At 42.8% G+C, this 15,501-nt stretch overlaps 1 protein-coding gene across 1 annotated transcript in view; it reads left to right on the top strand.

Annotated features, from left to right (window-relative positions):
• Positions 1-439: 439 nt before the first annotated feature.
• LOC124803369 (hemicentin-2-like) overlaps positions 440-15,501 on the top strand; it is a 255,061-nt gene continuing 239,999 nt past the window's right edge. The window contains exons 1-2 of the mRNA XM_047264555.1: positions 440-446; positions 1,409-1,699. Coding sequence (XP_047120511.1) covers positions 440-446; positions 1,409-1,699 — 298 coding nt within the window. The remainder of the gene's footprint in view (positions 447-1,408; positions 1,700-15,501) is intronic.

Here is a 15,501-nt window from a genome sequence, read left to right as displayed (position 1 = left end):
AGAAGCAAGGTCTACTTACTGCTTTTCAGGAGAAAGGTGTTCGAAATTCTCATAATGGTAACCTATAAGAGAGGACAGATAATATACAGCATGTACAAGATCCAAGAGTCACCAATAAGAATGGAAGATTAAGATCGAAGTTCTCGGATTAATGACTGGTAGGACAAGGAGGTAGTCTTTTGCTCCAACCATTCAATCTGCACATCGAAGAAGCGATGACTGAAATAAAAGCAAGATTCAAGACAGCATTAAAATTAGAGGTTTAATGATGTCAGTGATAAGATCCGATTACGACAGTGCTATCTTCAGCAAAGAAATGACGAATAGAAGTTCGTGTTGAATGGAATGAACATCCTAATGAGTACAGATAAATAATACAGGATAAACCGAAGCAATTACGGGGAGCACAAAGTGCCCACTGAAGGAATAGTTCTTTATAATGTATAGTGATATGCACAAAATCTTCCTATAGTTAACAGTGGAAATCGATGTAAGTAGGCTGTTTATGTTTTCTTATTGGCAACGTTACGTAGCGCTCTGTATGAAAATCACTGGCTGTGCTGTGTGCAGTCTGTGGCTAGTTTGCATTGTTGTCTGCCATTGTAGTGTTGGGCAGTTGGATGTTAACAGCGCGTAGCGCTGGGCAGTTGGAGGTGAGCCGCCAGCAGTGGTGGATGTGGGGAGAGAGATGGCGGAGTTTTGAAATTTGTAAGACTGGATGTCATGAACTGCTACGTATATTATGAGTTTTCAACACTATTGAGGTAAATACATTGTTTGTTCTCTATTAAAACTTTTCATTTGCTAACTATGCCTATCAGTAGTTAGTGCCTTCCGTAGTTGGAATCTTTTATTTAGCTGGCAGTAGTGGCGCTCGCTGTATTGCAGTAGTTCGAGTAACGAAGATTTTTGTGAGGTAAGTGATTTGTGAAAGGTATAGGTTAATGTTAGTCAGGGCCATTCTTTTGTAGGGATTATTGAAAGTCAGATTGCGTTGCGCTAAATATATTGTGTGTCAGTTTAAGCACAGTCATGTATAATTGTTCAAAAGGGGACGTTTCATATCGTATCAAAATCTGTACAGTATTTCTTGATATTAGCCTTCATATGCAGACACGAAACTCTGATGGGGGCCGGGGGGTCTGAATTTGCAATATGTTTGGGTCTTTTGATGTTTTAGTAACCATTGGGTTTAAATTATAAGAACTATTTGGCAAATTGAGTATAAAAAGAAATAAAAAAGCACGTTAATCTTATAAGACATATGACACTAAATGATGAGTGTCTTTCTTGCAGCTTCGGTCGCTAGTCTGCCCTCAACTGTCAGACGGTAAGAAGCTTCACAGCAGACAGCGTGACCACTCTAGCGTTGCACTGTGCTGTCACCGACATGCGGGTGCTTTTGCAGACGACATCGCGGCCTCCTCCTCGGTGGACGCTGCGTTGGCGACGCCCTCCCACTCCGCCGCCGCTGCTTCCGGCCCTGCCTTGTGGAGCGTCTCGTCCGCCCCCGCATCCCGCTCACGCCTGGTGTCTACCCTGGCGTCGCTAACGACACCAGCGTCGACGCCACCTGCACCCAGGCTGGCGGCGTTGATGGCAGCACCCGAACCGAGGCCTCGGGCGAATCCCGGGTACTGGACGCACAACGAGTCCGCCTGGATGCCCACCAAGTTCCTCGACTTCGACCACCTGGACGGTAAGACACCGATAATGACGTTTAGACTATCCTCTCATTGGCTTTATTGTATCTGATTTTGCAGTACCAATCTTCTTCTCACGATTGGACTACTCTAAAGAGGAAGGCATATTGTAGTAGAGCACAGCAAGAGGTTTTCAATTTATCGCAATTGATCTATTGGTGCCATATGATGCACATTTTATCAAAATTTTAACGAAGTACCATTTAATCTTACTCGAGATGGCTGTCATATTAGAAATATGTGACACGATGGCAAATTAATGTTTGACGTATTTTAAGTAAGTGCTTATAATACAGACTTAGACGAGTGATTCAGAATGGACCATTTCAGATTGTTTGGAAGATTTTTAAGAATCTCTCACACCATACAAAAATGCTCAACGATATGAAAACTTTTTAAGAAGACTCACAGTCATACACACAGTACCACTGCTTCTTCGTAGTTAATGAATACGTAAACTTATGATACTGCTTCACATTCATTTAGCTATTCACGTATGATGATGTATAAGTGGCAACTAATACCAGATTTATAATATAGTAGCTGTTTAACGAATGTTGTAATTTAAGTAATAACTGATGAAAACAGTTGTACACCAATTCAGTGTAGTCGGTCCATCGTGAAAGTTACGGGACTTACTGTATTTCTTATGTAGAAGCTACGTCAGAGCAGTAGCTACTGTGGTAACGTGAACTAAAAAGTGTGAACAGCAACTGTGCAGCCGGCCGAAGTGGCCGTGCGGTTAAAGGCGCTGCAGTCTGGAACCGCAAGACCGCTACGGTCGCAGTTTCGAATCCTGCCTCTGGCATGGATGTTTGTGATATCCTTAGGTTAGTTAGGTTTAACTAGTCCTAAGTTCTAGGGGACTAATGACCTCAGCAGTTGAGTCCCATAGTGCTCAGAGCCATTTGAACCATTTTTGAGCAACTGTGCATGCGACCAGCCATTTGTGAGCAGGCGTGCTACTGTATTTTGTCAAGGTTGTTGTGTCACAGGTCGCAGTGGAGCAACTTCTCTAAATCAAGTCTCCAAGACATTCTCTTGAAATTTTTAAAGAAGAGAAAAGTATGGACAAAGTTTGTCCCACACACCATGAATCCCGAAGAAAAAACCACTCATGGACGGCTATAGCTACTTGACTGAAAGGCAAAACACGGACAGATCTTATCTGGAAAAGTAATCGGGGTTGAAGAGGCTTAGCATTATCGATATTAACTTATCACAAAACGTCAATGTGCAAATATTCACATCAAATACCAACGTTTTGACAACGTATCTGTATTCAAGCCAATGTCACACGTAATTTGAACAACATGTGAAAGAGGTACTTATATTACTTTTTTTCACTTGACTGTATGAACGTTCTGTACGTTGTACTAAATTGGGGCGAGACTATGTGAAAGATCTGAAGCATCAAAACCACTATATTATGATTTCTATGCGTTTTATGAACCCAGTCCCGAAACGTCCAGTATTGGCGGACGATTTTCCGTATCTTGCATCTGTAGCACTCAGTGCTGTTACAGTTAAAAAAGACAAATAGGTAATTAATCAATATTATAAAAGTAAGTGTTCTATATGCGTACCGCTAAAACCTAGAAACGCGTCCCTGTTCGATCAAGCGAATTAAATGGTGTGGTAGCCTTCTGTTCCCATCCAGGAATAAGAGTTTTACCTGAATCCGTGCTTTTGAAGATAACAATTGTACATTTCGGAATCTGGAAATTTTTAGAGAATTCGCAACATTCGAGAGTATTCTAGAACATTCCAGAACTTTCGAGAGAATTTGAGAGCATTCCACAACATTCCAGAATGTTGCGGAATGTTCCGCAATGATCCTAATGTTCTGGAATATTCGGAAATAGTCTGGAAAATTTGGGATGATCCAAGAATGTTCGGAATCATCCCAAATCGTTGTGGAACATTCCAGAACACTCTCGAATGTTGTGGACTGCTCTGGAACGTAGTGAACCATATAAAGCCTTTTTGCTGTGTTTTGGAATACGCCACTGGTGGGGCTGCCCATTGGTAGGGGCATGTAAAGCAAGGTTCGAACGTCATTTTCTTATCAATGACGGAGGGAGGAACCGAAAAAAAATAGTGCAGTGATGAACAAAACAAACAGTGATGTATGAGTAATGAAAGTGATACAGTGGCTGAACATAAATCGAAAAGTGTGTAAAGAGTACTTGGAGTATTTTTTAATAAATAGTTGACTTACATTTTAGACAATGCCCAAACGTAAAAAAAGGATGAGATCTTGCAAGTTCTGAAGCAAATCTGCGAAAACGAACAGAACACAACACGGCGGTCGGTAGGTACTGCTTGTCCTTCGATTCCTGTTCGTAAAGAGTTACTTAGTTAATCATTTATACATCGGGCGATGGTGTGCACATGTACACAATTACATTGACATCCGGTCTTACCTCCTGGAATTTTCCCTTTTTTATCAGGCACTTTATTTCAACGAATAAATAGACACTGACTATTGGATTACGGATAGTACTAAAATATTACAACTGTAGGCATCACATATCTGGGAACCACGATCAAGATAACTGTAATCAAGAAAGACTCCGTGTAGGTCACTTGTTACGTTTTGTTTGGTTTCGACCTGTAACACGGTTCATTTTCTGACATTTTCTACTGTAAAACGGGTGTGATAGTATATTATTAACAATTTTGTACGATCATACCAATTTTTCTTCTTCTGTCATTACGTTGATCTAAATGTGACCTGTATTACGCGCCGAAAGCGGCAATCCTAATGGGCTATAATAGGGTACAGCAAGTCTCCTATACGGATTCCTTCTATGATCCATACACATTACAACAATGCATGTATGAATATGTGTGTGTGTGTGTGTGTGTGTGTGTGTGTGTGTGCGTGTTTCCCATCTCCTCCCTTAACCAGTGGACCGATTTCGACCATACTTGGTACGGTACACGTATACCTTACTGTCAGACAATAATTGCTGTTTGGGTAAGATCCACCTATTCATCAACGTTAAATATCTTCAACCTTTCGCGGCCCGGTCAGCAACTGTATGAATATTAATTTTAATTTTAATAATCAACAGCCTCAGCTGTACCGTTTACCAAGATTTTACCTAGGTTTCAGTTGGAATAACCCAACCTTCTTCAGAATAAATGTAACTACCGTTTGTCCATAGTAGACATCGTCAAGCTAAAACTACAAATCCATAAATTATCGTCAGATTGTAAAATCTTCCAATACAGCAGTCGTGGCTGCCGCATCGCGGACGCGAAGTGGGGCCGAGGCAGATTCAGACAAGTTTTGACTGTCTGACGATGATTTATGGATTTGTAGTTTTAGCTTAAACGGTAGTTACTGTTATTCTGAAGTAGGTAGGGTTATTCCGACTGAAACCTAGGTAAATTCTAGGCAAGCGGTGCAACTGAGGCTGTTGATTATTACAGTTAAAATTAATTTTAATCAAAGTGTTGGAGGTGGGGGTGGAAAAGTAGCGTTGCCCGTGTCGCATGATTTCGCAGACTTTATTTATCCAATATTTCAGAATAAGACAACTTTACAACTCGCAACAAAGTTTACACATCAGTCCAAACCTTTATTAATTTTTTTCTCGCTGACAACCCATACAAAATAAACATAGAAAATATGTTCAGTGGCAGCACACTGGACTCGTGTTCGGAAGGACGACGGTTCAATCCCGCGTCCGGCATCCTGATTCAGGTTTTCCGTGATTTCCCTAATTCACTCCAGGCAAATGCTGGGATGGTTCCTTTGAAAGGGCACGGCCGACTTCCTTCCCCATCCTTAATGAGACCGATGACCTCACTGTTTGGTCTCTTCCCCCAAACAACCAACCAAACCAAACCAAGAAATGTTCCTCGATTACTATTTTTCCTCAGTTCATGCTACAAGCACCGCATGAGACATGATGTTATAATTTTTTTAATTCTTTACTACAAATGCATTTGCGACGCAATTCACAGACAGTATGCACATATACAGGGGGTCCATTGATCGTGACTGGGCCAAATATCTCACGAAATAAGCGTCAAACGAACAAACTACAAAGAACGAAACTTGTCTAGCTTGAAGGGGGAAACCAGATGGCGCTATGGTTGGCCCGCTAAATGGCGCTGCCATAGGTCAACTGCGTTTTTTTTAAAAAGGAACCCCCATTTTTGTTACATATTCGTGTAGTACGCAAAGAAATATGAATGTTTTAGTAGGACCACGTTTTTTCGCTTTGTGATAGATGGCGCTGTAATAGTCACAAACGTATGGCTCACAATTTTAAACGAACAGATGGTAACAGGTAGGTTTTTTAAATGAAAATACAGAACATAGGTACGCTTGAACATTTTATTTCAGTTGTTCCATTGTGATACATGTACCTTTGTGAACTTATCATTTCTGAGATCGTATGCTGTTACAGCGTGATTACCTGTAAATATCACATTAATGTAATAAATGCTCAAAATGATGTCCGTCAACCTCAATGCATTTGGCAATACGTGTAACGACATTCCTCTCAACAGCGAGTAGTTCGCCTTCCGTAATGTTCGCACATGCATTGACAATGCTCTGACGCATGTTATCAGGCGTTGTAGATGGATCACGATAGCAAATATCCTTCAACTTTCCCCACAGAAAGAAATCCGGGGATGTCAGATCCGGTGAACGTGCGGGCCATGGTATGGTGCTTCGACGACCAATCCACCTGTCATGAAATACGCTATTCAATACCGCTTCAACCGCACCCAAGCTATGTGCCGGACATCCATCTTGTTGGAAGTACATCGCTATTCTGTCATGCAGTGAAACATCTTGTAGTAACATCGGTAGAATATTACGTAGGAAATCAGCATACATTGCAACATTTAGATTGCCATCGATAAAATGGGGGCCAATTATCCTTCCTCCCATAATGTCGCACCAATCATTAACCCGCCACGGTCGTTGATGTTCCACTTGTCGCAGCCATCGTGGATTTTCCGTTGCACAATCGCGCATATTATGCCGGACGTTACCGCTGTTGATGAATGACGCATCGTCGCTAAATAGAACGCGTGCAAAAAATCTGTCGTCGTCCCGTAATTTCCCTTGTGTGCAGTGGCAGTACTGTACACGACGTTCAAAGTCGTCGCCATGCAATTCCTGTTGCACAGAAAAATGGTATGGGTGCAATCGATGTTGATGTAGCTATCTTAACACCGACGTTTCTGAGATTCCCGATTCTCGCGCAGTTTGTCTGTTAATGATGTGCGGATTAGCCGCGACAGCAGCTAAAACTCCTACTTGGGCATCATCATTTTTTGCAGGTCGTGGTTGACATTTCACATGTGGCTAAACACGTCCTGTTTCCTTAAATAATGTAACTATCCGGCGAACGGTCCGGACATTTGGATGATGTCGTCCAGGATGCAGAGCAGCATACATAGCATACGTCCGTTGGGCATTTTGATCACAATAGCCATACATCAACACGATATCGACCTTTTCCGCAATTGGTAAACGGTCCATTTTAACATTTCTTTACGTACTACACGAGTATGTAATAAAAAATGGGGGTTCCAATTTTTTAAAAAAGGCAGTTGACAACCGTTCGACCTATGGCAGCCCGATCTAACGGGTCAACCATAGCGCCATCTGGTTTCCCCCTTCAAGCTAGACGAGATTGGTTCTTTGTAGGTTTTTCGTTTGATGCTTATTTCATGAGATATTTGGCCCAGTCACTATCAATGGACCTCTCTGTATATTACTGAATGCAAGTCTGACAGTACATCATTTTGCGATACATTGTTCAAGGCACATGGCGCTATAAACAATTAGATGCGTAAAAAGCTGTCGCATCATGCTTGACATTTAGTTATATTACTTCTCTGCTACTGAATCTATTCACAATAAATAAAGTTTCTACATATGTCACTGGGTGTACCTGGAAAGTGATGTCCCTAAGACACATATTTCAGGAGATATAACGTCACAAATATTAAACACAAGGCCATAGGTTGCGAGGCAAGTGCGTGGAAGCACAGCTCTAAATAAATTCATGGGAAACGCCTGGTTTCTCAGCGAGGAATCATATATAATGTTCTCGGACTTACACCTGCATCACATGGATAAAATGGTACGCTCAGGAACATCTTGGCCATCGTCAAGTGAAATGAATGATGATGGACTGCTGAGGCACCCATATATAAGATAGCTGTCAGCTGGACATCACTGGCGCCCACGACATCGCCATGCATGGGCATACGTTCGATACGCCAGCTGCAACCCCGCGATCGCTGGATCCTACGCCGCTCTGAGCTGCAGGTTGCAGTCTCTATTAAGCGTGTAGTCTGTGACTTGTGATTATACACTCCTAGATTCCGACAGTGCGAGCCGCGACAGACGTTTCTACATACTTCATTCAGTGACTTTTACCTAGAGAACGTTCAGCTAAAGCGGATTTCTCGTTGTAGCATATGCGATAAAATCTCTCATGCTCCTTCCTGTGTTGTTTTATAGAACGCACTATCTGTACGACGTAAGATTGGCCAAAGTCGCAAGGTATCTTGTGGACTCCAGTTGTTCTGAGACATGCCGTGTCCTCAACTAGTCTCACTGCAGGATTCTTATTGGAGGTCTGAAGATCGATTTTATTTTTCGTCTGTTCATGAAGCGGCTTATCTTGCTGACACAAAGCACTGATGAATAGCAGGAAAAGCAGGTTTCTCTTCTTGCTCCTCGTAAATGATCTGGTTGTGATTCTTGCTTGATATCACTCCATTTATTTGTTGAAAGTTGTAGCTGTCGTTCCAGAAGACCTTGCATAATTGACTCATGTCATGGGGGAAGATTATTGACGTCTGGTATCGTTCTTGCACAACTTACCAGTGCTTGTGTACTTTTGTGCCGTGTTCTGATGCCTGATGGCGTGCAAATGCAAATCGGTGCGTGTAGGTTTTCTGTAGACGCTGTGGCCAAGGCATCCATTTGCAGCGGATGAGGACACCAAGAAAATGCAATGTATCGTTTTTTCCTACTTTCATGGTGAATTTGATGTTATTGCGCTCCATAAAAATTCCGTTAATTCCTTTACTTCCAGATACGTTCCTAAGATGTGACAGACTTTCCAGCTATCTCACGTCGATCGCTTGGCCGCTTATTGTTGGTAGATCTACCACTAAGATGAACATTGCTTGTTGAGAGACCTACCTGGAGCGGTCCAGCTGATGATGTCACGGCTAATTCCTCATCTCGCATCCACGTGGTAACTCACCGCTCTAGTGTTTTGGAGAAATGCTGCATGATGCGAAGAGAGTGGGCCCAACTGAACAATACTGTTGTGACTCCTTGTTCTTGTTCTAATTTATGTTGCTGTACCAATGCTTAAACTTATCTAACTAAATAGTAGCTGTTACCAATTTCCTTGAGGGCTCCGATTAATCCCAAATTTTTCGTCCAAAGTTTCAAACTTAGTGACCATGACTTTAATCCGTACGTCATATTTATCCTTAACTACTGACATGCATGGTACTAACCTCGGTCTTAATTATTCTGAAGCTTTCCCTCTACAAAATTTTTATTAAAGCACTTCTAGATCTTCCAGCATACTTATGCAAGTTTTCGGGGAATATAATGTTTCCCCCGCCTGAGCCAGACCCTCTCTCTTCAGTGGCTGGTGTAGGGTAGTTTTTTGTGGCATATCACACTACGGCAAACGACTTTCTGTGCGGCGGGGAGCGCCAGGCTAAATTGCACTGGATGCATATTACTTATGTTGATTTTTAATCCTTCGCTCCATTACAAAATACTACTGCCAGTGTGTAATACCGACACTACGGAAAAAGTAGGGAGAGGAGAAAATCAAAGATGCAGGGAATCCAACGAGTGATTTTAAGTTACAGTGAAAGATGTTACTTATAGATGTGGCTGTTGTCCATGACGTTTCTTGAGAACTGTGCCTCCATTTGCGACTTACTGTTCGCCACACCATCTGTAATCCTTCCCTTTTCTCCGTCGATCTTCATCAAACTTCTTCTCCATCAATCAGTCTCCAAGCTATCCCACTTCGAGTAGGTCATAGGGCCCGTGATTCCCTACTGGAGACGGATGTACGTGCAGCAGAAGAAGGCAGTGCGTAAATATAAGCTCTTTATTGTCTCCTATCTACTGTGATTCAGTCTTTTTGAGAGTGAGTGTTGATTTCCGGAGACTCGGAGAGTGCGACAAATACGCCGATACACTCTCATGATGCGTTTTCCTTGCAACATCTGCCTTGTCGCTGATGCTGTATCGGGCACCTGCGATGTGCAACTGAGCCTATAACTGGCCCGTTCGTGGCAACTGCTGTTGTCCCGCCTAAGCCAGCCGGTGCTCACGTGAAATACGGGCCCTGCAACGAACTTGTGACGCAAGGCTCCGTGCAGGACCCACGGGAAATCAATACGTAATTGGAAAGGTACTATGTAAATGTCTTAGATTTGACGTGTGCTTTCGAGAGCTTGCATAAACTTAAATGCACCGTCAGGAGTTATTAAACTCGTCTCATATAATTACTCGCTTCCCGGCGGCACTCTAAGACCTGCAGTGTAACGTGCTGTGACGTATGCGCCTCTTGTGGGTCTCGGGAGACAAGAAAGGCGCGTCGAGCCGGTGCCCCTAACTTCGCAAAGGAGAATGAACAGCTACAGCTGACTGCGTCACGCTCCAGCGGCGCAGGGCTGGGGAGAACTCTGTTCCAGCCCCCGATCATGTGAATGCCTTAACGGTGGTGGAAGCTGTGTTACAGTTCCATCTTGTCTTTGTCTTCATGGCAGCGACCGACACAAAGGGAACTTCACAGCAGACAAACAAAAATTACGCGAAGCGAAATGTAGTGTGAGGAGGGCTATGCGAGAGGCGTTCAATGAATTTGAAAGTAAAATTATATGTGCTTACTAGGTAGAAAATCCTAAGAAATTTTGGTCTTATGTCAAAGCGGTAGTTGGATCAAAACAAAACGTCCAGACACTCTGTGACCAAAATGGTACTGAAACAGAAGATGACAGACTAAAGGCCGAAATACAAAATGTCTTTTTCCAAAGCTGTTTCAGAGAGAGAGACTGCACTGTAGTTCCTTCTCTAGATTGTCGCACAGATTACAAAACGGTAGATATAAAAATAGATGACAGAGGGGTAGAAAAACCATTAAAATCGCTCAAAAGAGGAAAGGTCCATGGACCTGATGGGATACCAGTTCGATTTTACACAGAGTGCGCGAAGGAACGTGCCCCCTTCTTGCAGCGGTGTACGGTGGGTCTCTAGAAGAGCGTAGTGTTCCAAAGGATAGGAAAAGGGCACAGGTCATCCCAGATTTCAAGAAGGGACGCCGAATACATGTGTAGAGCTATAGACCTATATCTCTAACGTCGATTAATTGTAGAATTTTGGAACGCGTATTATGTTCGAGTATAATGACTTTTCTGGAGACCTGAAATCTACTCTGTAAGAATCAGCATGGGTTCCGTGTGAAACCCAGCTCGCATTGTTCGTCCACGAGACTCAGAGGGCCATAGACACGGGTTCCCCGGTAGATGCAGTGTTTCTTGACTTCCGCAAGGAGTTCGATACAGTTCCCCACAGTCGTTTAATGAACAAAGTAAGAGCATATGGACTATCAGACCAACTGTGTGATTGGATTGAAGAATTCCTAGATAACAGAACGCAGCATGTCATTCTCAATGGAGAGAAGTCTTCCGAAGTAAGAGTGATTTCAGGTGTGCCGCAGGGGAGTGTCATAGGACCGTTTCTATTCACAATATACATAAATGACCTTGTAGATAACATCGGAAGTTCACTGAGGCTTTTTGTGGATGATGCCTTAGTATATCGAGAGGTTGTAAGAATGAAAATTTTACTGAAATGCAGGAGGATCTGCAACGAATTGACGCATGGTACAGGGAATGGCAATTGAATCTCAATGTAGACAAGTGTAATGTGCTGCGAATACATAGAAAGAAAGATCCTTTATCATTCAGCTACAATATAGCAGTTCAGTAACTGGAGGCAGTTAATTCCACAAATTATCTGGGAGTAGGCATTAGGAGTGATTTAAAATGGAATGGTCATATAAAGTAGATCGTCGGTAAAGCAGATGCCAGACTGAGATTCCGAAAACAAAGGAAGCACGTTACAATACACTTGTTCGCCCACTGCTTGAATATTGCTCACCAGTGTGGGATCCGTACCAGATAGGGTTGATAGAAGAGAGAGAGAAGATCCAACGGAGAGCAGCGCGCTTCGTTACAGGATCATTTAGTATTCGCGAAAGCGTTACGTAGATGATAGATAAACTCCAGTGGAAGACTGTGCAGGAGAAACACTCAGTAGCTCGGTACGGGCTTTTGTTGAAGTTTTGAGAATATACCTTCATAGAGGAGTCAAGCAGTATATTGCTCCCTCCTACGTATATCTCGCGAAGAGACCATGAGGATAAAATCAGAGAGATTAGAGCCCACACAGAGGCATACCGACAATCTTTCTTTCCACAAACAATACGAGACTGGAATAGAAGGAACAACCGACAGAGGTACTCAAGGTACCCTCCGCCACACACCGTCAGGTGGATTTCGGAGTATAGATGTAGATGTAGATGTAGAAGTGTGCCTCATAACACAGTCCTGCTATCTGATGATGACTGGATGTCTCCGATGGTGGGAGGGGGGGGATACTGCTGACAGGAGGATGATCGTACAGAAGAAAAACTGCCGCATTCTTCCCTGAAGTAGAAGATTCTCGAAAGGTGGTTACAGTCCGAGGACTCGGTCATTGCATCAAGAGAATAGCTCAGAGTGAAGAAGTATCTCGCGGTGAGGGTTATTTGTGGGCACGGCGTGTTGACTGCGGTGGTCTGTGCCCTTACCACAGTTCTGTGGCTACAGGCGCAGTTAGGTTCATTGCACTGGTATTTAGTTTCATCTGCAGACGCAGCATTCGGAAGCATGGACCACATTTTTTGGTTTTCAGATTACATCAGACAACGGAAAGAGGAATCATGTCTCATCGCAAAATACGATACAGGACAGTTACACATGTCCTCACTGATGATAACGAAGATGATGATGTTTTAGCACTGGAACGATATGGACTTCCCGAAAATTCACTCATCTTCCGTGTGGAGAAAACAGAGGGAAATGTAATACTTATTGTAACAGCTGCTGTGAAAGGAGTCAGCCGGCCAGAGTGGCTGAGCGGTTCTAGGCGCTACAGTCTGCCTCGGGCATGGATGTGTGTGATGTCCTTAGGTTAGTTAGGTTTAAGTAGTTCTAAGTTCTAGGGGACTGATGACCTCAGAAGTTAAGTCCCAGAGTGCTCAGAGCCATTTGAACCATTTGAAAGGAGTCAGTTCAAACAGGCAAGTGAAAGAAGTCGTTTGGATTTTACGCAGCGTACAGCCTTCGTCATTGGGAGAAGAAGTTGGCAACACAAGGAAGTCTTTAGAATAGCAAACGAAATGCAAGTATCACAGCTGCAAAGAATCTGAGGCGATATACATCTACCCAGAACAGAGGATTGTCGAAAGGGATGCACAGTGTACTCACCACTGAATGGAAATTACAAGTAAGTAACACCCCGAAAGACACACAGTTGTGGAAATAAGAATATCTACTTCTAGAAGTCAAAGAACTGCAGAAGAATCAGGGGAAGTAAGATAATGAATGGCTATTGAATAAAATCTAATTGCCGTGGACTGCCTTAGACAAGAGAGCGCTACTTGTATTACACTATCCAAATTGAATGAAGGATGCACATGATTGTAAAAATGTGAAAAGTGGTCAACTGCAGGTTCGGAGGCGAAACAACTGTTAACATTTGGTATGTTGTTCTACGTGATAGTACAACACATGTCAATTATTGTTAAGTAAACAATGATTATGAAAACTGAATGACACTGACCCGACATTTGGTAGATTTCGTCCGCAAAGATATTTCCTGTCTCAGAAAATTTACGAAGTTGCCTTTGAGATCTTGAGCTGCTTTCTGCTAGTTTATGAAACACTTTTCAAAGGACTAACCGAGATGGCGCAGTGGTTAGCATGCTAGAACGGCGTGCGTCAGATCTTTGGTTCAAATTACCGTTCGGCCATTCAGACTTAGATTTTTGGTCATTACCCTGAATAAATACTAGCAAATGCCGAGATGATTCCTTTGAAAACGCATGGTCGATTTCCGTTCCAATTTTCTCGCAATCCGAGCATGTAGTCCAATGACCATGCTGTCGAAGTAACGTTGAACCCTGTAATATGATCTCTACCTTCCGTTTCCAAGGCACTAACATAAAATTCAGAAGTGTATTTCAGTTATTAGGTGTACCCACGTGCAGGGAATATTGTACGCTTGTATCTTCTGTTGAGATAGAACAGTAATGAACACTACTTATGTACAATGCAACTGAGCAGCCGTAATTTTCCAGTAACACTTGACTGTTTCAAAAGGATGTATGTTATCGTCGATTGCACTCTGAGTTCATGTGTGTGCAAGCGCTTATGCTTTTGTTTCTTTGCATGTGTGTATGTGTGTGTATGTGTCTGTGCGAGTGCGCGCTTGCATACGCGCGTGAGTGTACGTTTTCAACACGCGGCTTTGTGTGTGTGTATTATGCACGTTATATCAATATTTTGCAGTGGCAGTGGTCACTGTTTTCTTGAAAAGAAGAATTAGTTAAAACTTTCATTAGGCCGTCTAACGATAAACGTTCTTCTGTGTTCACAATTTCGGTACTGAAACAGTCGTTGTGAAAACACAAACACCGTACAAAAGAAACAAATCATTTCAAAGGATTATTCAGCATTTATGTCGAGATTCGACTGTTGTGTGAGTGTTGTAGTATGACATATCAGACAGGCAGTCTTTCCGTCCTTCTGTTCTTCTGTCTCTCTCTCTCTTTTCCATTGCTCTGCGGCGTTGGATTGTCATATATCTGTCTGGGTAGTGTTAGCCGAGACTGGTGGCCCAATACCACTCCAGATGTCAGTCTTTCCCTGTCCCACAGGGAACAATCTGTATAGCACATCTATAAGTGTTTAGTGTAAATCTCATGTTTAAGAAGGAGGAAGTTTTCTAAACGTTTGCATAGCGAATACCTGAAGCGGGACGTTGCAACCATCACAGTATTTATCAATCTGGATATGCGGATTGCTCAAGAAACCACACCCCTTCTGGTCGGCTCAGCAGCCCTCGTCGGCAATATGCGAGGCGGCCAGCATCCCTGTCCCGTAAGCGAAAGCGTTAGTGCTCTTGGCTGTTTGAAAAGGTATCGCAAGGCAGTATAATTTAAGTATAATTAAAAGTGTCGTAGTCAGTGAATGATTTACCAAGATTAAGTTCTACTCAGAGTACAGGAAATTCGATGAGTCCGGTGCACACACGGGAGCATTCGACTCCGGATTTCGGGATAGTCAAAAGTTGGCACCTGAGATCGATAGAAGAGCTGTTCAGTCTCTCCTCCGACGATGATATTTACGTTTTCATCATTTTGTTAAAGCGCTTGATGCCTATTCGCGATTAAGCTGCTGTGAGAGGAGTAAGACCGGTTTATTATTGCCAAAAATTTCAACTTCCATGTATTCGTGAAAACACCTTTGAAATTATGAAACAGTCACACAAAGAAATATTTATAATGTGCAAATGTGTACGTACTGAGCCCCATTAAGAAACATGATTCCGGCATTTTCTGTACGCCGGGCTCAGCCGCTTCGCCTGACTATAAAACGATTTTGTAAACGTCTCTAAGTAAATACCTCTTCTTACTTCTGTAGACGGCACTCGTTTTCGCCT

The sequence above is a fragment of the Schistocerca piceifrons genome, chromosome 6, assembly GCF_021461385.2.
Source record: "Schistocerca piceifrons isolate TAMUIC-IGC-003096 chromosome 6, iqSchPice1.1, whole genome shotgun sequence".
Lineage (NCBI taxonomy): Eukaryota > Metazoa > Arthropoda > Insecta > Orthoptera > Acrididae > Schistocerca > Schistocerca piceifrons.
This window is presented reverse-complemented; position numbering and strand designations above follow the sequence as displayed.